Here is a 26,304-nt window from a genome sequence, read left to right as displayed (position 1 = left end):
CTTCAGCTATGGATTCTGGGGCTTAGTGTTTGTGGATTCACAGGCAACTTACTGTCAGAAGACTCCAGGGGGAGTCCTTGTGTCTCGTGCAGTTTCCTAAGTGGCCTCAGCATGGGGTCAGAGGTCCAGTGGGACCATGAGACTGGGTTGTGTTTACATTAAAATAGTTTTATTCTGAAAGGTGGCTGGCTTTCAAACTGCAGGTCACAGGTTCAGGCCGATTTATCCATCATATTTGAAGCTGTGGACTCAGCTGTGTTTCCAGTGGGGCATATTTTATTTCATTCTCTCTTGCTGCTTGTTTTGCCAAGCAGTTCATTGCATAACTGGAGCAGTTATAACTACACTACTGTACTGAAGGTTAGCTCTCCTCTCTCATTTTTCACACTTATATTAGCCAAACTATTGCATACTAGCTTCAGCCATCATGGTATCCACAGCGTCACCAGTGGCTCTAATTGCTGCTGTTGCATTTTTGCACCTTTCCATTGTATGGGACAACTAGCGTTTATGACGGAGCTACTTCATTGTAGAGGTAGCTTAATAATTTAAGCAACCAGCTGAGAGTGAGCACAGATATCTAGAGGTTGCTGGTTCACATCCAGCTACAGCTTGTTATCTGTAGGGCACAACGGTGCAGACGGCCATATTCTGATACACCATCTAGCGCTGGTTCTCAGCCCTACTTAGTTCCGATGTGCAGCCAGTTCTAGTGCATAGCCACACCAGCCAATTCTTCACCTTCTCGGTAAGAAGTTAGCTCTGGCTTAGGCATTGGATGCCTGATGTGGCTTCCAAGTCACATTTAGCAAGCTACCTTTTAGAAGTGATCTTGTGCTTGGAGTAGATCTGGGGAAGTTGGGTATGAACTGAGGGACTTCAGGTCTCAAAGATTGCCAGAGGATGACTCTATAGATTCTTTTAAATCCTCTGTTTAGTTGCAGGTTTCGTGAAGCCCCGTGCGACTAACCAGGAAACCTCTATCAAGGTTTTCACTTCCCCAACGACAGCCCACCTTGCATGCTGGCAGAATGATCTCAGCTTCATTTCCAGGTCTACCTATGCCTGCTGCATCTCCCAATGATGGGGTCTTAGTTCACACCTCGGATTTCATAATAACAGGACTCCTTTACAGGTTTTGTGAAGAGTGGACCAGGATTGACTAGCACTGGCTACATAGAATCCTAGGGGGCCGCTTGCAACATAGGAGCCAACTTTTCAAAATGATTGGGGGTGCTGAATGAATGCAACCAAATATTCTCTTTCTCCCTCCACTTGCCACCACCAAAAATAGTCTTAGACTACATTCACCTTTTGTTTTTTTTTTTTAATATATTTTATTGTAACATTCAGATAAAACAATTAACAACGAAGCAATACCAAATCAAAAATGAATGGTGTGAAAAATTAGTCTACTGTCTAAGTAGTTGCATGGTACAAGTGTAAAAACTTGTGCCACAGCATTTCTTATCAGCTGTGGGAGTCAGTGAGACTGCCAGCTGTAATGATAGGTCCTAAGTTCAAAACAGGCCATTTCCCTCATATAGACTAACCATAGCTGCAGATAGAGGTGGTGAATCTTCTGCCACCCAATAGGACAGAATCAATTTCTTGATGAGCAAAAGAGCATTATTAAGGAAGTGGCACTGCGAGGCCACGAGGCCCTGCTCCACCAAGTGTTCCCTGAATGCAGTGTTTGCTACATCAATATGAGAGAATAACTTCAGAAGTAGGTGTAGCATGAAGTACACAGAAAATGTCTGTAGTCTGCAACAAAATCCATTTGCTTTAGCCCCAGCTTCAGTGTGACCTTCCTCAGCTGTCATGTGGAAAAATTCAAGCAGCTCACTGTAATTGTCAATAACTGATTTTAAACTAGCTGCACAAAGTGTCCATCTGGTGGGTGCAAATGGTCACAGGTTATGTGCATCAGATGAATGTTTCAGATTTTTAAATTTAGCTCGAAACCTTGGGGTCATCTGACTCTTCGCTCTCCTTCTCTGATTATATCCAGCAGATCGCCCAGACCTGTCATTCCTTTCTTTACAACATCCGTAAAATCCGCCCCTTTCTCTCCAAGCACTCTACCAAAACCCTCATCCACACCCTTGTCACCTCTCGTTTAGACTACTGCAATCTGCTTCTTGCTGGCCTCCCACTTAGTCACCTCTCCCCTCTCCAATCGGTTCAAAACTCTGCTGCCCGTCTCGTCTTCCGCCAGGGTCGCTTTACTCATACTACCCCTCTCCTCAAGTCGCTTCACTGGCTCCCTATCCGTTTTCGTATCCTGTTCAAACTTCTTCTACTAACCTATAAATGTACTCACTCTGCTGCTCCCCAGTATCTCTCCACACTCGTCCTTCCCTACACCCCTTCCCGTGCACTCCGCTCCATGGATAAATCCTTCTTATCTGTTCCCTTCTCCACTACTGCCAACTCCAGGCTTCGCGCCTTCTGTCTCGCTGCACCCTATGCCTGGAATAAACTTCCTGAGCCCCTACGTCTTGCCCCATCCTTGACCACCTTTAAATCTAGACTGAAAGCCCACCTCTTTAACATTGCTTTTGACTCGTAACCACTTGTAACCACTCGCCTCCACCTACCCTTCTCTCCTCCTTCCTGTACACATTAATTGATTTGATTTGGTTACTTTATTTTTTGTCTATTAGATTGTAAGCACTTTGAGCAGGGACTGTCTTTCTTCTATGTTTGTGCAGCGCTGCGTACGCCTTATAGCGCTATAGAAATGCTAAATAGTAGTAGTAGTAGCTACTCGTTTAGGAGATGCACTCATAAAATTAATCAGCTCCCTGATTTCATTGAGCACATTCCTACAGTCTAATACATTTACTACACAGTCCTGAACAACCAAATTGAGGGAGTGTGCCAAACAATGAACAAAAATAGCACGAGGCTCCAGTTCCTGAATTTTAGCTTGCACACCATTTCTTATTCCTGAGACATTACTGGCACCATCAAAGCACTGTCCCCTGCACGTTTTAAAATCCAAACCACACCTTGTTAAGACATCTTTAACAATATTAAAAAGGTTTTCTGCTGTTTGTTTCACCTGTTTCATGAGCCTCTAAATCATCACTAACCCAGCGAATGCAAACTGAAACTTGTTCATGCACACTTACATCAGCTGTTTCTTCAATCATGATAGAAAAAAAATCACAATTTTGAATGTTCACCAGCAGTTTTTTCAACACATCCTGATACATGATCATAAGCATTTCATTGGTCACATCATGTGACAACCATTTGTAATTAGTTCGTTGTAGCCATTGGTTTATTTCAGGAACATCTTCACCCCTTAAATTTAGCAAATTCAAAAAATTAGACCTGTCATGATGACCACGTATAGCCTGGCCTTGCTGAGCAAGATATCTCAGTGATGTGAAGGCTTTTGTCAGCACCAGGCGTGCAATCAGCATGTCATTTTTCTTGGCTTTACTCATAATGGCAAATATATTTTGTGTACTTGCTAATTTGCTTGTTCCTTCCCGGTGGCACTCAGATGTTTCATGTTTACGGAATCTTTCCAATGCATGATGCCATGCGTTAAATCCATCATCAATGAATGAAACCTCAGCTTTTGTAGCAAACTGTATTAAACCTTTACTTTTTCCATCTTGGCAAGTCTTGCCTTTTCTTTTATCTTGCAGTAAGTGAGCCAGCTGAAATTGGACATCCACTTTTCTTGAAATGAGTGACCTTTGTTGGGTTTTGCACCACTAGTGCTGGGTCTCTCACCACTGCTAGTGCTGGGTCTCTCATCTTCATCCAACTCTTCAGTAGTTTGTTTTCTGTTATTTTGATTAGCTCCAGATGCTGGGGGTATATGCTGTTCCATTTCTTTTCCTACTGCGATCCAAATTACAAATTTATCCATTTTAGCTGTCTTTTCTACAATCAAGATCAAGTTGTACTTTATGGATGTGCTGCTGCAGAAAGTGGGTATTTCTGTAGCTGGAAGAAAAAATATGAATTGCAATGACATCTCTCCAGCTGCTTAACAATCAATGTGGTAGGTTGCTACCCCATTAATTTTGAAAGTTTTTATGTGGTACCACCCCCCCAACACAAATAAGGTGATTATATATGATATATATAAAATAAAATGATGTTACTGAAATACTGGAGTAATTTCAGTTTTGTGAAATAGATACTTATCAACATTTTAGAAGCTGTTTAGCCATGTCACGAACTTTAGCTTGCACACCATTCCTTATTCCTGAGACATTACTACAGCTACACCATCAAAGTACTGTCACCTTGCTAAGACGTCTTTAACAGTATACACAAAACTTGGGCAAAGACACACTCAGAACATTGCTGTACCATAATAGCACTAACTGCCTGAGATCAATTATAAAGGCAAAAGAACTGAACTAGAAACCTCAAGAAGTTAACTAAAATGGAAAACATCGGAGACATGCATTTCCAATTCCAAAAACTGACATATTCCATTTAATTTGGAATAAACACAGTTTATATCTAATTGTTCAACCACCCTTAGAATTCACCTTTGGGTGTAAAAAGCAAAAACCATGTGAATGCAAGGGCTGGATAAATGAATTAAAACAAAGTTTTTAAAGTAAATGCCCTGCCTGCCTTAATATGTAATACTTCGCAGTGGCACATTTAGACTGCCTCTGGACAGAAGTTCTGCAGGAAGATCCTACCTCATTATTCAATATCTCTCTGTGAAACAGCAGTAATAAAAAAGGCAAGTGCATTTTTTATAATAACCATTGCATTCCATAAGGAGCAAGTTCCCACATGCAGAGCACGGCATCAATGACTTTTTGGTCGGGATGTGATGTGATATGATACGGGTAACAAAGCAAATTAAAACAACTTAAAAGATTAAGACAAATCTTTGAACACATACGGAGAATTAACTGAAAGAACTTTGAAGTTCAATAGGGAGAGAAAGCCAAAAGTGAGGGGCCTGATAACAAAAAGAAGCTTCCAGAATCTTTTTATATCTATTGTTTAAAAATGAAGGTAAAATTAAGCAAAACGGATCACTAACTTTCAGGATTCCATGAATAGAAGGCAAAGAAATGTATGATTATCTTCCAGTTGGTGAGATGTCAGATGTGTGTGCCCGATGCAAAGAGCTCCTAGCTCTTAGAGAACGTGTTTGTTCTCTTGAGGCTAGAGTAGCAGACTTGGTGGAGCTGAGGGAGACAGAGAGGTACATAGAGGAGACCTACAGGGATGTTGTAGAGAAGTCCCACTTCCAGTCTGGTAGCCCTTCTGCTACCCTGGAGGAGGGAGGTCTCCTAGAAGGAGACCATTACCCTGGTGGAGTAGGAAGTACTCCTGTAGCCAGGACCTGCCCACCAGGGGATGTACTATCCTCTCGCACCGAGGATATGTCTCCAATTGCTGCTCGGGAGGGAAAGGTTAGGACAGCTGTTGTAGTTGGTGATTTGATCATTAGGCATATAGATAGCTGGGTGGCTGGTGGACGTGAGGATCGCCTGGTGACTTGCCTGCCTGGTGCGAAGGTGGCGAACCTCATGCGTCACCTAGATAGGATTCTAGATAGTGCTGGGGAGGAGTCGGCTGTCTTGGTACATGTGGGTACCAATGACATAGGAAAATGTGGGGGAGAGGTTCTGGAAACCAAATTTAGGCTCTTAGGTAGAAAGCTCAAATCCAGATCCTCTAGGGTAATGCTACCCGTTCCACACACAGGGCCCAAGAGACAGGCAGAGCTCCAGAGTCTCAATGCATGGATGAGACGATGGTGCAGGGAGGAGGGTTTTAGATTTGTTAGGAACTGGGCAACATTCTGGGGAAGGGGGAGCCTATTCCGAAAGGATGGGCTCCACCTTAACCAGGGTGGGACCAGGCTGCTGGCGTCGGCATTTAAAAAGGAGCTAGAGCAGCTTTTAAACTAGAAATGGGGGGAAGGCCGACAGTCGCTCAAAAGCGCATGATTCGGGATAAGGTATCTTGCAAAGATACCTCACAAACAGGGAAGATAGGGTTTCTGGATAGTGAGGTTGCACAACAGACAGTGGTAGGCCAGGTGCCCTTAAATACAACTAAAGATCAGACAAAAGATGGCAAATCTGTAGTGTCCAGTACTAAGCATCATGCAAATAGGAACAACAAACATGCTTTGAAATGTCTATATGTAAATGCTAGGAGTCGTAAGAAATAAGATGGGAGAGTTGGAATATATTGCAGTTAATGAAAAATTGGATATAATAGGCATTATTGAGACCTGGTGGAAGGAGGATAACCAGTGGGACACTGTCATACCAGGGTACAAAGTATATTGTAGTGATAGGGTGGACCAGACTGGTGGAGGGGTAGCATTGTATATTAACGAGAGCCTTGACTCAGATAGATTACAAATTCAGCAGGACACAAATCACACCCTTGAATCATTGTGGGTTGAAATTCCATGTATAAAAGGGAAAAGGATGGTGATAGGAGTGTACTACCGTCCGCCTCGCCAGGATGAGCAGGTAGACACAGAAATCATAAAAGAAATCAGAGACGCGAACAAAATGGGCAATGTGATAATAATGGGTGACTTCAATTATCCAAATATAGACTGGGTAAATGTAACATCGGGACACGCTAGAGAGGTACAATTCCTTGATGAAATCAAGGACAGCTTTATGGAGCAGCTGGTGCAGGAGCCAACGAGAGACTTGGTCCTTAGTGGAGAGCATGATCTGGTGAGGGACGTTATGGTACTGGGGCCGCTTGATAACAGTGATCATAATACGATCAGTTTTGATATCAACCTTGAAGTAACTATACACAGGAAGTCAAATACATTAGCGTTTAACTTTAGAAAAGGAGACTATGATAAAATGAGAAGAATGGTAAAAAAAAAAAAACTTAGAGGGGCAACTGAGAGGGTAAAAACTGTGCAACAGATGTGAATTTGTGCATAGTAGGGAGTGTATGAGAAACCCCTCTGGAGTGGCCTCCCAAACCAGAACTGCTGCGTGATTGTACCGCTGAAGAAACCTCTGCTCTAGAATAATCTAAATTGAACATTATGTATTAGCATTTTATATGTTATTTCCTAGATCTTGGACCCAATATTGTGGATGGAGAAGGAATGCTATAATTTATTATAATTTTATATTTAATTTTGTTTGGAATATTTCTAAGATTTCTGTTAATGTTTCTATATGAGTTTAAAATATGGAAATAAATAAAGAAATTAAATTGAATATATCAAAAAAGGAGACTATGATAAAATGAGAAGAACGGTGGAAAAAAAACTTAGGGGGACAACTGAGAGGGTAAAAACTGTTCAACAGGCATGGACGCTGTTCAAAAATACCATCCTGGAGGCCCAGGCCAAACATATTCCAGAAATTAGAAAAGAAAGACGGAACTCCAAAAGACAGCCGGCCTGGTTGAAAAGTGAGGTGAAGGAAGCTATTAGGACTAAAAGAAATGCCTTCAGAAAATGGAAGAAGGAACCATCTGAAAATAACAAGAAGCAGCATAAGGAGTGTCAAAGCAAATGCAAGGTGCAGATAAAGAAGGCCAAGAGGGATTATGAAAAAAAGGTAGCATTAGAGGCAAAAAAGCATAGTAAAAAATGTTTTCGGTATATTAAAAGCAGGAAGCCAGCAAAAGAATCGGTTGGACCGCTGAATGACTGAGGGGTAAAAGGGGCGATTAAGGAAGACAAAGACGTAGCGGAGAGATTGAATGAATTCTTTGCTTTGGTCTTCACCGAGGAAGATTTGGGTGGGATACCGGTGTCGGAAATGATATTTCAAGCAGACCGAGTCAGAGAAACTTACTGATTTCATGGTAAACCTGGAGGACTTAATGGGGCAGTTCAGCAATCTGAAGAGTAGCAAATCTCCTGGACCTAATGGTATTCATCCTAGAGTACTGATAGAACTGAAAAATGAGCTACTGCTACTGATATGTTTCTTCCTCACTGCCTTACGGCTGCATTTTGCTCCCTATGGTCTGAGAATTCCAGATCTGTTTTGCTTACCTCCCTCTTGGCGGGAGTTCTTTCTCTACGTTGATTGCTGCTTTGTTTGGGTTGCCTAGGAGGGCAGTCATTGTGGCTTAGAGACCACTTGGGGACCTAGAGTGTCTCTTGGGGCACGGGGCCTTCTCTTCTTGTAGTTTTAGTCCCTCTGGGCCAGGGGAGTGCAGTGCCATGCCTGAATTTCCACAAGTTGTGCTCCTTTCTTATTGGCCTCCTGGGAGCACCTTCTTCTCTGGCTGTTCCCCATGACTCCATCTATGCATTTTGCTTGTTGAGCACGGCTCCGTCGCTGCATGTTGAGCGCAGCTTCATTGTTCCATGCAGTTCCATTGTTCCATGTTGGACATGGCTCCGTCACTGCATGTTGGGCACAGTTCCAGATTGGCTTTAACTCCATCACTGTATGTTGAGGATAGCTCTAACATGGCATGTTGAGTGAAGTTCCTTCGTTGCATATTCTGCAACCTTTCATCTTGCATGTTGAACACAGCTCCATTGTCGCAGGTTGAGTATAGTTCTTTCTCTGCAGGTCTCAGTGTGGGGTGCAGTCCTGTGTCTGCATGTAGAAAACAGCTCTGTGTCTGTCTATGGAATGCAGCTCCATGTCTGTGGCATGCAGCTCTCTCTGCGTATGGAACACAGCTCCCTGTCTGCGTGCAGAATGCAGCTCCACCACCTGTTGAGTGTAACTCCATCTCTGTGTGTTTAGCACAACTCTTCTCTGCAGATTGGGCGTAGTTCCAGGGCAGTATGTGGAGCACAGCTCTGTGACTGCAGGTGCTGCACAGCTTCATCTCTGCGTAGGAAGCACAACTCCTTGCCAGCGTCTGGAGTGCAGCTCCTTGTTTGTGTTTTATATACAGTTCCATTGCTACCTCAGTTTCAGTTTAGCAGGCACCCTCTAACATCCAGCTCTTTCAGTGGGGCACTGCTTATCCTCTGTTTCTCTCAGCTTCTTCTCTGCTTGTTCAGTGCATTTCTATCTTTGCCAGAGGTGTGCAACTCCTTCTGTGCCCGTGGTGCATGGCTCAGTTTGTGTGATTTGAGTGCAAATCCGTTTGTTCTTATTGAACGTGGATCCTACTCTGCCTGATTAGCGCAGCTTCGTTTCTGTCCCTTGAGCAGTCTCTGACTGTGAAGCATATTTTCACCTTTGCCTGTTGGGCACTGTTTCACCTTGTCGGTCAACCCCAGCTCTTTTCTGCGGGTTGGATTCAGTAACTTCTCGGCAGCTGTGGCATACTGCAGTTTAGATTACTAAACAAGGCTGCCTTGTCTCTTGTTACCTACGATTCCTGTGTACCTTTTCTTGCCGTAGTCTCTTGGTGGCTGGCAAGAAGCTTCTCCATTGCTGGAGTTTGAATTCGTGTCTGCTTCTTTTGTGGCTTCTTGGGGGTCTTTTCTCCACAGTGTGGCTCTTGACTCTCTTTCTTTTGTCTTCTTTTGTTCTCTTGGCTCTGTTCTTTCATCCCTAAGTCAAGAGCAAGCTGGTTTAGGAGTACTCTCTTTCTACGGTTGTACCTTGGTATGCTTCTGCCCTTTTCTTCATGGTTCTCCTGGAGAGACTATAGCTCCAGTTAGTTGGTTCTCTCAGCTCTGGAGTCTCTTTTTGTTCTGTGGAGTTTGATTCTCTCACTACTACTACTACTACTACTACTACTTAACATTTCTAGAGCGCTACTAGGGTTACGCAGCGCTGTACAAATTAATAACTAAGGACGGTCCCTGCTCAGAAGAGCTTACAATCTAAAGGACAAAATGTCAAGTTGGGGTAATCTAGATTTCCTGAGTAGAGGTGTTGTGATTAGGTGCCGAAAGCGACATTGAAGAGGTGGGCTTTAAGCAATGATTTGAAGATGGGTAGGGAGGGGGCCTGGCGTATGGGCTCAGGGAGTTTGTTCCAAGCATGGGGAGAGGCGAGGCAGAAAGGGCGGAGCCTAGAGTTGGCGGTGGTGGAGAAGGGTACTGAAAGGAGGGATTTGTCTTGAGAGCGGAGGTTACGGGTAGGGACGTAAGGGAAGATGAGGGTAGAGAGGTAAGGAAGGGCTGCAGATCGAGTGCATTTGTAGGTTAGTAGAAGAAGCTTGAACTGTATGCAGTATCTGATCGGAAGCCAGTGAAGTGACTTGAGGAGAGGGGTGATATGAGTATATCGGTCAAGGCGGAAGATAAGACGTGCAGCAGAGTTCTGGATGGACTGAAGGGGGGGATAGGTGGCTAAGTGGGAGGCCGGTGAGGAGTAGGTTGCAGTAGTCAAGGCGAGAGGTAATGAGAGAGTGGATGAGAGTTTGGGTGGTGTGCTCAGAGAGGAAGGGGCGAATTTTGCTAATGTTATAGAGGAAGAAGCGACAGGTCTTGGCTATCTGCTGGATATGCGCAGAGAAGGAGAGGGAGGAGTCGAAGATGACACCGAGGTTGCGGGCAGATGAGACGGGGATGATGAGGGTGTTATCAACTGAGATAGAGAGTGAAGGGAGAGGAGAAGTGGGTTTGGGTGGGAAAACAATAAGTTCAGTCTTGGCCATGTTCAGTGCCTAGTGATTCTCTCACTAGGCACGGGTCTGGGTGGTTCCTGGGCCTTGCTTCCTTTCTTCTATGAAGTGTGGCGCACTGTTTGGGGTTGCGTACTCCTAGTGCTTGTTAGGGTCACTTCCTTCAACTATCTTGGACTCAAGGCAGACGGCAGGTTTGTGAGTTAGTCTTTGTCCTGCCAGGGTTCAGAGAAGTGGATCCTGGTCTAGGAGAGACAGTTCTTCTCCTTATTGCTTGGATATGACTATTGCCTTCCTTCCAAGGGGGGTCCTTTGGCATGAGTATCTTTGCTGCTTCTTTTGCTACTCTCGGGACAAGGGTACGTAGTTTTTCTTTTGCTCAGGACGTTTGTTTTACGTCCTACGGCTTCAGTTCCTTTTTTAGTGTCTAACTGTTCCATTTTGGTAGCCTGGTGGTTTGGATATTCGAATCCTTTTCTGCTGATCAGTTTTTGCTGTGTGTATAGCTTTGTTGATTTTTCAACCTTCTATATTCTTCTTTTCTCCCCCCCCCCCCCCCCCCCCCCCCTGCTCTTTGGGAAACTGCTTTGCTACATCCCATTAGTCTGGACTGGTCTGGTATAGATGACAAGGAAATATTATGTTCTTACCTGATAATTTTCTTTCCTTTAATCATACCAGACCAGTCCAGATGCCCTCCCTAGCTAAAGTCTGTCCTTTAGATGCCCTCCTTAGCTAAATTGTTGTTTCCTTTAGGTACCCCTGGCTGTTCCACGACGCTTCAATACGGTAGGATGTCCTACAGCACTGCCTATTCCATCTTCTCTATTCAATCTCCTGCCACTTCTTGTGCCAGCTCTGTATGACTCCTGTTACTTGGGATCACGGAGTTCTTTCCCTGGATTCAGGGGTAGATCTCTATGTGCTTGGGCAAGCTCGGTATGGGCCATTCCCTCTCGTTTACTCGCTTACTTTACTTTGAGGGGAGGTTGCAGTTGCCTTCGGCCAAGCAGGAACAGTGAGGTTCTGCATATTGGCTCCAAGAGTTTGCCTGTTTGGTATTAACTGTGGTTTCTTCTAGACTTCAGAGCACCATTGCTTGGCTATTTGAAATACTGAACATTCCAGGCTACACAATACCCTTAAGGGGCGGTTTACTTGGAACTATTTTCTCTGTCTCCTTCCGCTGGTAGATGGACACAACCCATTAGTCTGAACTGGTCTGGTATGATTAAAGGAAATAAAATTATCAGATAAGGACATACTTTTTCCATACATATAGTAGATTACTGTATCAACTTCTATATGAATATCACTGTCAGATTTATGCATAGCATCCAGGTGTTTCAAAACAGTCACCAGACCAATAATGACCTATTGCATACAACATCTTGTGCTTATCTTTCATTCTGTTAGTGTTAGTGGCTCAGCCAACTTTTTATAGAAGCAATTATAGTTCAAACCAGGGTGGTGGCGTGAAATCCTTCAGCTCGTGAAGTTTGGAAAACTCACAGAGCATCCTTAGACTGAGAAGTTGATTTAGTAATTACAATAGCAAGCTCAGAGTGAGGGCTTTTTTGTTAGCTGCACTGTCATGGAGTTATGATTTGAAATCAGATCTGAGTTGATTACTTAGTTTTTTGGGGATGGATGTGTGATTGGGCCTGTTCTTTTACTACATGCATGTTTTTTTGTATTGTGATGTACACTGCTTTAGGTGGTTTTGTAAAACCAAGAAGACAGTGTAAAATTAAAAAAAAATTAAGTTTAAAGAAAGAAATTAATGAATACTATAATGAATTTTACTCTTTGTTTTCCTGTGTATCTTTACATATTGCTTATGAAGTTTGTTTTTGTTTTGTTGGACTTTCTATGTTTTAGATTGTTAATCATCCTAATAATTAACAGGTTTCTGTAGCTGGGAACACTGCAGGAGTTGGATCTCCAGCTATGACAGTGGTTCAGTTGCCTTCTGGCCAAACTGTGCAGGTCCAGGGAGTGATCCAGCCAACACAGCCATCTGTTATTCAATCTCCACAAATCCAGACTGTACAGGTTAGTATTCTTTTGATCTACTTGCTTGTTTTTGTTTCCTATATATTTTCAACATTAATAGGTGTTTCCCCATGAATGACTAGTTGAGAGGTTAATATATGCTTATTTGTACTTTGGTCACTGTGTTAATTGGGAGAACATTTTCTTCATTACACTGGACTTTGATAATCCAGTTGAACGCAGTACTCAAGGTGAGGTCATACCATGGTGTGATACAGAGGCTTTATAATATTCTTGGTCTTATTTACCATCCCTTTCCTAATAATTCATAACATTCTGTTTGCTTTTCTGGCCTCCACTGCACACTGGGCAGAAGATTTCAATGTATTGTCTGCAATGATATCTAGATCTTTTTCTTGGGTGTTGACTCCTAAGGTGGACCCTAGCATCAGGCAACGGTGATTCGAATTATTTTTCCAAATGTGCATCACTTTGCATTTGTCCACATTAAATTTCATCTGCCATTTGGATGCCCCACTCCTTTGTGTGGACGTAGGGCAGCATGCTGTGTGAATTATTAAGTGACATGGGTAATAGTGAGTAAATTTGAAGTAGGATTGACAGAACTGTAAGTATAGTTGAAAGTTTAATTGAGAATGTGTTTTTCTAATTTTCCTGGTATAATTGAGAGAGGACTTTTGAAAGGTTATAGAAATAGGTTGGACCAACTTAAAACAATTAATTTCCCCTTAGAACAATCTGTGAAACCATTAACTTATGTGAATGGGAAGTGTTTGCTAGTGAATGCAAAATGAGTATGAAATAAGCATCTGTGCTGTTAGATTTGATAAAAGATGGAACAGTAGATGTATGTTGTGGTTATGTAAAGAAGATTTAGTGTTACTGAATCAACTGTATCCTGATAATTATTCTGTTGTTTCACAGGGGAGAGAAGGGAAGAGAGGCGGGGGTGGGGTGTAGATTATGGACAGTTAGAAGGTATGGAAACATTGATACTTCGTCTCTGGTAAATATAATAATTTGTTACACAGTGCTAGAAATACTTTTTCTGAAGTATTCACCACTGATTTAGAGGTTAGTAGAACTGAAATTACCCCAGTTTAAAATAGTGGTGTTAGGAGATCTTAGTAACAAAGTTAATACCGCTGATGAGATTGTATGGGATTTTTTGATGACAATGGAGGCATTAGGCTGGATTCAGGTAGTAGATTGGGCCATATTAGAGGTCATACATTAGATTTGATTTTTATTGCTAAGAATAGGACTTTAATTTTTTTTTAAAAACTGGATGTTATTCAAGTCTCTTGGACTGATAATTTTTAATTAGTTTAAACGTTAAAAATGGAAAAGCCTTTAGATTTGAGTCTAAAAAATTATACATCTCGAAAGACATATGAGATTGCAGATTTCAAAAAAACATTAGTGACTAAATTAGATGGCAAGGTGTTATTGGAAGTTGAGGATGTAGAATTAGCAATGAGAAAATTGAATGATTGTCTAAAGGAATCTTTGGATGAGGTAGCCCCTTTGGCTGAAAAGAAGAATACGAAATACAGTAGTGTGCCTTGGTTTTTTGAAGAACTTCCCTTGTTAAAACATGCTTTGAGGAGAAGTGAAAGAGAATGGAGAAAGTATCCTTCAAGAGTAACACAAGAGACTTATAATTCTCAGTTGACAGAATATAAACAAGCAGGCCAGACTGTTCTCTGCTCTCTTCCGTTTTATTATCACCTGTCGCTTTGGTGCCATTTTTTCATTTTCTTTGATGCCTAAGGGGAAAGGGAAGATAGCTGCAGCTGCCCGGCAGCTCTCAAACCCTGGAATGAGGCAGGCTGAGATCACTGACGTTGTGTCAAATAGCTCAAAATGCAATAGCAAGAGTTTTAGGTAGATTATCAATATGATCATATCTCACCTGAGCTAAGGGAAATTCACTAGTTGCCAGTTGATTACAGCATAAGATTTAAAATCTGATTTTTAAAGTAGTGACTAATCGAACATCAGTCATGTTAGCTTCTAAACTGTGTTTTTATCAACCAAGATCGTTATGATCTATGGATACTGGAAGTGCCAACATAACAAATTGTTAAACTGGAGGAGTTTCAAAAGTATGTTTTTTATATTGCTAGGCAGGGCCGCTGCCACTGCCTCTCACTCACCTCCCACTCAGGCAGCCGCTGCCTCCTGGCCCCTTTACCTTCCTGCATCTGCTCCTCCCTCGGTTTGTCACTCTCCTGGTCCTATGTGCCGGGATCCAGGTTATCGCATTAACATGATTACCCGTGTTCTGACACACAGGAACAGGAGACAGACCCTGGTGCTGGGCCCCCCTTGGAGGGTGGGCCCGGAGAATCTTGCCCGGTGATTTTAAAAAGGCCTTTAAAACTTACTTGTTCAGACAGGCATATGAAGGAGCGTAATATTAAAGATCTGTGATGGAGAAACAAGTTGTAGAGGAAAGTAATATTGAAGTATAAATGTGTGGTACATGTAATGTGAGAATTGTTTTGTCTCTGTGTGTATCTATATTTGTGTGTGTGTATATGTATGTAGATATATATATGTATATGGACTAGTGAGTGGAAAGTTGCTGTTGTAAAAAATGCTTATTCTTTTTAGTTTCAGAACTTAGTTGTTACAGTGGTCACCTTTATCCACATATTTGTTCACACCTTCAAAGAAATGAATAAATTGGTGAAGCAAGACTTCCCTTATCTGAACCCATGCTGATTGTCCCTTTAAACCATGTTTGTCTATGAGTTCTGTAATTTTATTCTTTATAATAGTTTCCACTATTTTGCCTGGCACTGAAGTCAGGCTTACCGGTCTGTAATTTCCCGGATCACCCCTGGAACCCCTTAATAAAATGGGCGTTAAATTGGCAACCCTCCAGTCTTTCAGATCAGCAATTTCATGTTTGAGGTCTTTCAGTAGCCTGTGGGTGTATACTATCTGGTCCAGTTGATTTATCACTTTTTAATTTGTCTATTTGGCTCAGCACATCTTCCAGGTTCACCAAGATTTCTTTCAGTTCTTCCACATAGTCACCCTTGAAAACCATTTCTGGTAACCGGTAGATTACTTACATCTTCTGTAAAGACCAAAGCAAAGAATTCATTCAGTCTGTCCTCTATGGCTTTATCCTCCTTGAGTGCCTCTTTTGCTCCTTCATGATCTAACAGTCCCACGGATTCCTTCACAGGTTTTCTGCTTCTGATGTACCTGCCTGAAAGAGGTGTTACTATGAGTTTTTGTCTCTGCGGCAAGTGGAGGAAGTGGCTGACCTAATTAAAAACATACACATACTATTAAAACTCTGTCCAGACCACAGACTTCAGCTGTCTCTCTTCTTCTTCTAGAAGATTTGCAGGTGGATTTCAGTGCTCAAATTACTATACATCTAAGAGTCGTTACATCCCATTTCTCCACCTCAAAGGACTGTACCCTAATGTTCACCTCTGCGGCAGCATCATGGACAGAAATCACAAATTTCTCCTCAGTCTAAACAACACCCACTTTTTGACTCCTTTTTAGAGAGTATTGCCACTGTCCAGTTGTCTGTCCCAAGTGACCTACCGGTAGGAGGCAGACTTATCCTCTTTAAACAGAGGTGGCCATTCATAACCTCCAACGGGTGGTGTTCTGCATTAGGGAAAAAGACCTCCTGACCATCCTCCAAGAGTCTTATTTCAACTCACTTCAAATGACAGTAGTTCAAGAAGAGTTCTCTGCCCTCCTCTGAATACAATAGAGCCAGTTCCTCTGCCGGAGAGGGATCGAGGGTTTTACTCGTACTCCCCTCATACCCAAAAAGATGAGGGCAGTACGACCAATTTGTGACCTGCGAGAATTAAACAAATTCCTACTCTAAGAAAATTTTTGCATGGTTTTTCTCGGATCACTTCGCCCCATGATCCAGCTCAGTGACTGGCTTTGCTCTCTACGTAACTACATATATAAGTACATTATTACCATACTGGGAAAGATCAAAGGTTCATCAAGCCCAGCATCCTCTTTCCAACAGTGGCCAATCCAGGTCACAAATACCTGGCAAGATCCCAAAAAAGTACAAAACATTTTATACTGCTTATCCCAGAAATAGTGGATTTTCCCCAAGTCCATTTAATAATGGTCTATGGACTTTTTCTTTAGGAAGCTGTTCAAACCTTTTTTAAACTCCGCTAAGCTAACCGCCCCTCCCACATTCTCTAGCAACGAATTCCAGATCCCAATTGCACGTTGAGTGAAGAAAAATTTTCTCCAGTTTGTTTTAAATTTACTACATTGTAGCTTCATCGCACGCCCCCTAGTCCTAGTATTTTTGGGAAGCGTAAACAGACGCTTCACATCTACCGTTTCAACTCCACTCATTATTTTATATACTTCTATCATATCTCCCCACTGCCGCCTTTTCTCCAAGCTGAAGAGCCCTAGCCACTTTAGCCTTTCCTCATAGGGAAGTCGTTCCATCCCCTTTATCATATTCATTGCCCTTCTCTGAACCTTTTCTAATTCCACTATGTCTTTCTTGAGATGCGGCGACCAGAATTGAACACAATATTCGAGGTGCGGTCGCACCATAGAGCGATACAAAGGCATTATAACATCCTCATTTATTGTTTTCCATTCCTTTCCTAATAATACCTAACATTCTATTTGCTTTCTTAGCCGCAGCAGCACACTGAGCAGAAGGTTTCAACGTATCATCAACAACGACACCTAGATACCTTTCTTGGTCCGTGACTCCTAACGTGGAACCTTGCATGACTTAGCTATAATTCAGGTTCTGCTTTTCTACATGCATCACTTTGCACTTGCTCACATTAAATGTCATGTGACGTTTAGACGCCAATTCTCCCAGTCTTGTAAGGTCCTTTTGTAATTTTTCACAATCCTCCCGCAATTTAACGACTGAATAACTTTGTGTCATCAGCAAATTTAATTACCTCACTAGTTACTCCCATCTCTAGGTCATTTATAAATATGTTAAAAAGCAGCGGTCTGAGCACAGGCCCCTGGGGAACCCCACTAACTACCCTTCTCCATTGAGAATACTAACATAGTAACATAGTAGATGACGGCAGAAAAAGACCTGCACGGTCCATCCAGTCTACCCAACAAGATAACTCATATGTGCTACTTTTTGTGTATACCCTACTTTTATTTGTACCTGTGCTCTTCAGGGCACAGACTGTATAAGTCTGCCCAGCACTATTCCCTCCTCCCAACCACTGGCTCTGGCACAGACCGTATAAGTCTGCCCAGCTCTATCCTCGCCTCCCAACCACCAGCCCCGCCTCCCAACCACCGGCTCTGGCACAGACTGTACAAGTCTGCCCAGCACACTCCCCGCCTCCCAACCACCAGTCTCGCTTCCCACCACCGGCTCTGGCACAGACCGTATAAGTCTTCCCAGCACTATCCCCGTCTCCCTACCACCAGCCCCGCCTCCCGATCTTGACTAAGCTCCTGAGGATCCATTCCTTCAGCACAGGATTCCTTTATGCTTATCCCACGCATGTTTGAATTCCGTTACCGTTTTCATTTCCACCACCTCCTGTGGGAGGGCATTCCAAGCATCCACTACTCTCTCCGTGAAAAAATACTTCCTGACATTTTTCTTGAGTCTGCCCCCCTTCAATCTCATTTCATGTCCTCTCGTTCTACCATCCTCCCATCTCTGGAAAAGGTTCGTTTGCGGATTAATACCTTTCAAATATTTGAACGTCTGTATCATATCACCCCTGTTTCTTCTTTCCTCCAGAGTATACATGTTTAGCTCAGCAAGTCTCTCCTCATACGTCTTGTAATGCAAATCCCATACCATTCTCGTAGCTTTTCTTTGCACCGCTTCAATTCTTTTTACATCCTTAACAAGATACGGCCTCCAAAACTGAACACAATACTCCAGGTAAGGCCTCACCAACGACTTATACAGAGGCATCAACACCCCCTTTCTTCTGCTGGTCACACCTCTCTCTATACAGCCTAACAACCTTCTAGCTACGGCCACCGCCTTGTCACACTGTTTCGTCGCCTTCAAATCCTCAGATACTATCGCCCCAAGATCCCTCTCTCCACCTGTACCTATCAGACTCTCCCCGCCTAACACATACGTCTCCCGTGGATTTCTATTCCCTAAGTGCATCACTTTGCATTTCTTCGCATTGAATTTTAATTGCCAAACCTTAGACCATTCTTCTAGCTTCCTCAAATCCTTTTTCATGTTTTCCACTCCCTCCCGGGTGTCCACTCTGTTACAGATCTTAGTATCATCCGCAAATAGACAAACTTTACCTTCTAACCCGTTGGCAATGTCACTCACAAATATATTGAGCAGAATCGGCCCCAGCACCGATCCCTGAGGCACTCCACTACTCACCTTTCCCTCCGAGCGAATTCCATTCACCACCACCCTCTGGCGTCTGTCCGTCAACCAGTTCCTAATCCAGTTCACCACTTCAGGTCCTATCTTCAGCCCATCCAGTTTATTTAAGAGCCTCCTGTGGGGAACCGTGTCAAAAGCTTTGCTGAAATCTAAGTAGATTACGTCCATAGCTCGTCCCTGATTCAATTCTCCTGTCACCCAATCAAAGAACTCAATGAGATTCGTTTGGCACGATTTCCCTTTGGTAAAACCATGTTGTCTCGGATCTTGCAACTTATTTGCTTCAAGGAAATTCACTATCCTTTCCTTCAGCATCGCTTCCATTACTTTTCCAATAACCGAAGTGAGGCTTACCGGCTTGTAGTTTCCAGCTTCGTCCCTATCACCACTTTTGTGAAGAGGGACCACCTCTGCCATTCTCCAGTCCCTTGGAACCATTCCCGTCTGCAAAGATATATTAAACAAATCTTTAAGAGGACCCGCCAAAACCTCTCTGAGCTCCCTCAGTATCCTGGGGTGGATCCCATCCGGTCCCATGGCTTTGTCCACCTTTAGCTTTTCAAGTTGTTGATACACACTTTCTTCCGTGAACGGTGCTCTATCCACTTCATTCTCATTTGTACTATTTCCAGTCCATCGCGGTCCTTCTCCAGGATTTTCTTCTGTGAAAACAGAACAAAAGTATCTATTTAGCAAATTTGCTTTTTCTTCATCATTTTCCACATAGCGGTTCACAGTATCTTTTAGTCTCACAATTCCCTTTTTAGTCATTCTCCTTTCACTAATATACCTAAAGAAATTTTTGTCACCGCCTCCTTACATTTCTAGCCATTTGTTGCTTTTGCCAGTCGTATCTCTCTCTTGGCTTCTTTCAGTTTCATCTAGTATTCCTCCATGTGTTCCTTTTCTTGAGTTTTTCTGTATTTCTGGAACGCCTACTCTTTAGTCTTTATTTTCTCAACAATTTGCTTGGAGAACCATATCGGTTTCCTTTTTCTCTTGCTTTTATTTACTTTCCTTACATAAAGGTTCGTGGCCCTATTTATAGCTTCTTTCAGTCTGGACCATTGTCCTTCCACTTCTTGTACTTCCTCCCAGCCCATCATCTCCTTCCTCAGGTATTCCCCCATTTTACTAAAGTTAGCACGCTTGAAATCCAGGACTTTGAGTTTTGAGTGGCCGCTCTCCACTTTAGCTGTTATATCAAACCAAACCGCTTGATGGTCACTGCTGCCCAGGTGGGCACCCACTCGGATATTTGACACGCTATCCCCATTTGTGAGCACCAGATCCAGTGCCGCTACCTCCCTCGTGGGTTCCGTCACCATTTGTCTGAGCAAAACACTTTGGAAAGCGTCCACGATCCCTCTACTTGTTTCCGATTCTGCAGACGGAACCTTCCAATCTACATCCGGCAGATTGAAATCTCCCAGCAACAGCACCTCTCTCTTGCTTCCCAACTTTTGAATATCTGCGATCAGGTCTTTATCTAATTCCTCCAATTGTGTTGGAGGTCTGTAGACAACACCCACGTGGACTGAGGTTCTATCATCTCTTTTTAAGGTGATCCATATCGCTTCTTCCTTTCCCCAGGTCCCTATCATTTCAGTCGCAGTGATATCATTCCTCACATACAGACCTGCTACTCCACCATTACGACCCTCTTTATCCTTCCTAAATAGATTATAGCCTGGTATGTTTGCATCCCATTCATGGGAACCATTGAGCCACGTCTCCGTGATTGCAACAACATCCAAGTCTGCCTCCAACATCAGGGCCTGAAGGTCATGAACTTTATTGCTTAGACTGCGAGCATTTGTGGTCATTGCTTTCCATCTACATTTCTTGGTATGCATTTCAACATTAGTGGTTTGACCATTTAACCCTACTCTCTGTTTTCTATCTTTTTTTTTTTTATTGTAATTTTTAATTTTAACAAGCATACACTTGTAAAAGTTACACAGCATTAACAAAGGAATAAAAATACTTAACAGAAGAAAAGTCTAAGGAAATATAATTCAATTATTGCCTTCTTAGACCACTGTTCATGGGGGACATGATCAAATTTATAGAAGATTATCAGCGGAATATGATATACAAAATTACATAAAGGCTGTGCGTGTGGACTTCTAATTATCTTATAACCAACATTATCTCAGTTGTTTAGAATCTAGAAATCTTTTTAACTGTTCAGGAACAAAAAAGAAATATTTAGTCTCTGCAAAACGGACTAAGCATTTACTTGGGTAAGCAACAAAAAAAGTCCCTCCTATTTTCAAAACTTCGTTTCATTTTCAGGAAATCTTTTCTCCGATGCTGTCTTTTTAGTTACATCCGGATAAATCCAAATTTTTCCCCCACAAAAGGGAGTCTTTGGCAGTTTAAAATATAGTCTCACGACTGCGTCTAAATCTTGTTGAAAAACAAACATGACAACTAAGGTGGCTCTTTCAGATATAATTTCCAACGATTGTTCTAGGATAGCAAATATATTATTCACATCAATGTTAAATTGTTCTCCACCCTGAACTTCTCCCTCCTTTATACCTGGTCTCTTCGGTATGTAAAATATCTTAGTTATCGGAGGAATAGCTTCTTGAGGCATTTTTAAGTTCTCCATTAAAAATCGTTTCAACAAATCTATTGGTAATGACCCAAGTATTTTGGGGAAGTTCAAAAGGCGCAGATTCAACCGCCTGTTAAAGTTCTCTATCTGTTCAATCCTCTTGTTAAGAGACAATTTATCTTTAGCCACTACTGCTTTAAATTCTTGAAACTGGTCCAGTTCTTTCTTCATTTGAATATCTTTTGTAATTAAATCCATTTTCAATGACTCCACATTATTAATCAATTCTTCAAAATTAAGGAATAAAGTGTTTACCTTTCCGGAGGACTTTTGTAGTGTGGAATCCATCTTATTAAGCTTTGTCCAAATTTTCTCTAGATTAATCTCCATTGCCTCTCCAGAGGCCTCGGATGTAATTTGGGCCTCAGCTACCAAGCTCTTTCCTTGTGACATAAGCCCTCCACCAGGAGTGCCTTTTGCCACTTCTTCAGAGACCTGAAGACTTTCTGCCTGCTACGCTGCCAGAGCTGGGCAAGGAGGAGTGTTGGAAAACAAGGGCGGAAAAAGCGATGTCTCAATTCCAATTCCTTGCTAGGGCTTCGCTTCTCCGGTAGCCGCTACTATGGATTATCCGTCCTCCTGTCATTCTGAGAAGCTCTAGCAAGGAAATGTTCCAAGCTCTGTTGGTTCGGGGATGACGACGAGAAAGGTGGAGGAATTGACCTCACCGAGCCTTTTCTTTTAGTATGAGGCATTTCAAACAAGAAAGTAAAGTCAAGGAAAAACCCAACCTCAGAGCTCTGTCTTTCCCCTTGCTTAGTCACGCCGCCATCTTGGCACGCCCCTATGGTTTCTAACTTTTAACCAGTTTTTAATCCACAATAGAACACTACCTCCTATCCCATGACTCTCCAATTTCCTCTGGAGTCTTTCATGAGGTACTTTGCCAAACGCCATTTTAAAATCCAGATACACAATATCAACCGGCTCACCTTTATCCCCATGTTTGTTCACCCCTTCAAAGAAATGTAATAGATTGGTGAGGCACGATTACCTTTCATTAAATCCTTGTTGGCTTTGTATCATTAATCCATGCTTTTGAATATGCTCTGTAACTTTTACATAGTAACATAGTAGATGACGGCAGAAAAAGACCTGCACGGTCCATCCAGTCTGCCCAACAAGATAAACTCATATGTGCTAGTTTTTGTGTATACCTTACCTTGATTTGTACTTGTCTTTTTCAGGGCACAGACCGTATAAGTCCGCCCAGTACTATCCCCGCCTCCCACCACCGGCTCTGGCACAGACCGTATAAGTCTGCCCAGCACTATCCCCACCTCCCATCCACCAGCCCCGGCACAGACCGTATAAGTCTGCCCAGCACTAGCCCCGCCTCCCAACCACCGGCTTTGCCACCCAATCTAGGCTAAGCTCCTGAGGATCCCTTCCTTCTGAACAGGATTCCTTTATGTTTATCCCAAGCATGTTTGAATTCCGTTACCGTTTTCATCTCCACCACCTCCTGCGGGAGGGCATTCCAAGCATCCACCACCCTCTCCGTGAAAAAATACTTCCTGACATTTTTCTTGAGTCTGCCCCCCTTCAATCTCATTTCATGCCCTCTCGTTCTACCGCCTTCCCATCTCTGGAAAAGGTTCGTTTGCGGATTAATACCTTTCAAATATTTGAACGTCTGTATCATATCACCCCTGTTTCTCCTTTCCTCCAGGGTATACATGTTCAGGTCAACAAGTCTCTCCTCATACGTCTTGTAACGCAAATCCAATACCATCCTCGTAGCTTTTCTTTGCACCGCTTCAATTCTTTTTACATCCTTCGCAAGATACGGCCTCCAAAACTGAACACAATACTCCAGGTGGGGCCTCACCAACGACTTGTACAGGGGCATCAACACCTCTTTTCTTCTGCTGGTCACACCTCTCTCTATACAGCCTAGCAACCTTCTAGCTACGGCCACCCCCTTGTCGCTCTGTTTCATTGCCTTCAGATACTATCACCCCAAGATCCCTCTCCCCGTCCGTACCTAGCAGACTCTCACTGCCTAACACATACGCCTCTTGTGGATTTCTATTCCCTAAGTGCATCACTTTGCATTTCTTCGCATTGAATTTTAATTTATAGTAGTCTCTACCATTTTGCCCAGCACCGACGTCAGGCTCACTGGTCTATAATTCCCGGATCTCCTCAGGAAACATTTTTAGAAATCTGCGTTACATTGGACACCCTCCAATCTTAACATAGTAACATAGTAAATGACGGCAGATAAAGACCTGTATGGTCTATCCAGTCTGCCCAACAAGATAAACTCATTTTACATGGTATGTGATACTTTATACCCGAGTTTGATTTGTCCTTGCCATTCTCAGGGCACAGACCGTAGATGTCTGCCCAGCACTGTTCTTGTACTAAGTTCTCCAAGATATGATCACACCATAGTATAGAGTCATCAATTTTAAATTACATATTGCTCTGAAATTTTGTTCTTTATAATAGTATCTACCATTTTGCCCTTTGGTCTTTCCCAGTATGGCAATACTTATGTACTTTCACACTTAAATCTCCTCCCTCCCAGTCCCGTCCTATCTTATCTAATTTATCTAGGAATCTTCACGAAATTGACCCTTCATCTCTATCCTCCCATGTTTCAAACCTCCTCTCTACTGTGGCACCATCCACGTCTGTCAACGAGGCTGTTTCTTCTTACAACAATACTCTATCCTCTGCCTTAGACACACTTGCACCTTTGATGACCCACCCTATAAGGCGTACAAAACCCCAACCTTGGCTGACTTCTAATATCTGCTACCTACATTCCTGTACCCGCTCCGCCTAACGCCTCTGGCGGAAATCTCGGGCCCTTGCTGATTTCTTACACTTTAAGTTCATGCTGACCTCCTTCCAATCTGCTCTTTTACGTGCCAAACAGGATTATTATATCCAACTGACCAACTCTCTTGGCTCTAATCCTCGACTTCTCTTCACCACATTGAACTCTCACCTCAAGGTGCCCCCTCCCCCAACTCCCCCTTCATTATCTCCTCAGACCCTTGCTGAATTCTTTCACAACAAGGTTCAAAAGATAAACCTTGCGTTCTCTACCTCACCACCTCTCTCTCCACTAGTTCGTTCCCCTCTCTCTCCTTCCCCTCATTCCCTTTCCTCCTTTCCTGAAGTTACTATTGAGGAAACTACACTTCTCCTTTCTTCCTCAAAATGTACCACCTGTTCCTCTGATCCCATTCGCACCCACCTTCTTAATGCCATCTCTCCTGCTCTTATTCCTTTTATCTGTCACATTCTCAACCTCTCACTTTCCACTGCGACTGTCCCTGCTGCCTTTAAACATGCTGTGGTCACACCTCTCCTCAAGAAGCCTTCACTTGACCCTACTTGTCCCTCTAATTACCGACCCATCTCCCTCCTTCCTTTTCTCTCCAAATTACTTGAGCGTGCTGTTCACTGCTGCTGCCTTGATTTTCTCTCCTCACATGCTATTCTTGACCCACTACAATCTGGTTTTCACCCTCTCCACTCAACCGAAACTGCGCTTACTAAAGTCTCCATTGACCTATTACTGGCTAAATCCAGAGGTCAATATTCCATCCTCATTCTTCTTGATCTTTTCGCTGCTTTTGACACTGTCGATCACAGCATACTTCTCGATACCCTCTCCTCACTTGGATTCCAGGGCTCTGTCCTTTGCTGGTTCTCTTCCTACCTCTCCCTCCGCACCTTTAGTGTTCACTCTGGTGGCTCCTCTTCTACTTCTATCCCTCTGCCTGTCGGCGTACCTCAGGGTTCTGTTCTTGGTCCCCTCCTCTTTTCTATCTACACTTCTTCCCTTGGTTCATTAATCTCATCCCATGGCTTTTCCTACCATCTCTATGCTGATGACTCCCAAATCTACCTTTCTACCCCTGATATCTCACCTTGCATCCAAACCAAGGTTTCAGCGTGCTTGTCTGACATTGCTGTCTGGATGTCTCAACGCCACCTGAAATGAAACATGACCAAAACCGAGCTTCTCATTTTCCCCCCCCAAACCCACCTCCCCGCTCCCCCCGTTTTCTATTTCTGTTGATGGCTCTCTCATTCTCCCTGTCTCCTCAGCTCGAAACCTTGGGGTCATCTTTGACTCTTCTCTCTCCTTCTCTGCTCATATCCAGCAGATTGCCAAGACCTGTCGTTTCTTTCTTTACAACATCCATAAAATCCGCCCCTTTCTTTCCGAGCACTCTACCAAAACCCTCATCCACACCCTTGTTACCTCTCGTTTAGACTACTGCAATCTGCTTCTTGCTGGCCTCCCACTTAGTCACCTCTCCCCCCTCCAGTCGGTTCAAAACTCTGCTGCCCATCTCGTCTTCTGCCAGGGTCGCTTTACTCATACTACCCCTCTCCTCAAGACCCTTCACTGGCTCCCTATCTGTTTTCGCATCCTGTTCAAACTTCTTCTACTAACCTATAAATGTACTCACTCTGCTGCTCCCCAGTATCTCTCCACACTCGTCCTTCCCTACACCCCTTCTCGTGCACTCCGCTCCATGGATAAATCCTTCTTATCTGTTCCCTTCTCCACTACTGCCAACTCCAGACTTCGCGCCTTCTGTCTCGCTGCACCCTACGCCTGGAATAAACTTCCTGAGCCCCTACGTCTTGCCCCATCCTTGGCCACCTTTAAATCTAGACTGAAAGCCCACCTCTTTAACATTGCTTTTGACTCGTAACCACTCGCCTCCACCTACCCTCCTCTCTTCCTTCCCGTTCAACATTAATTGATTTGATTTGCTTACTTTATTTATTTTTTGTCTAT

At 43.2% G+C, this 26,304-nt stretch overlaps 1 protein-coding gene across 7 annotated transcripts in view; it reads left to right on the top strand.

The window, feature by feature from the left end:
• The window catches only part of CREM (cAMP responsive element modulator), a 443,843-nt gene that overhangs the window by 131,910 nt on the left and 285,629 nt on the right, over positions 1 to 26,304 (top strand). For all 7 annotated transcript variants that reach the window (XR_003941665.1, XR_003941662.1, XR_003941664.1 and 4 more), the window contains one exon: positions 12,406 to 12,552. Coding sequence is in view for 4 of the 7 variants with exons in the window: in XM_030198982.1 (XP_030054842.1) it covers positions 12,406 to 12,552 (147 nt within the window). In the remaining 3 variants the exon portion in view is untranslated. The remainder of the gene's footprint in view (positions 1 to 12,405; positions 12,553 to 26,304) is intronic.

Source organism: Microcaecilia unicolor, chromosome 1, assembly GCF_901765095.1.
Source record: "Microcaecilia unicolor chromosome 1, aMicUni1.1, whole genome shotgun sequence".
NCBI lineage: Eukaryota > Metazoa > Chordata > Amphibia > Gymnophiona > Siphonopidae > Microcaecilia > Microcaecilia unicolor.
The sequence above is the reverse complement of the archived record's forward strand: the minus strand, read 5'-3'. Positions and strand labels throughout refer to the sequence as shown.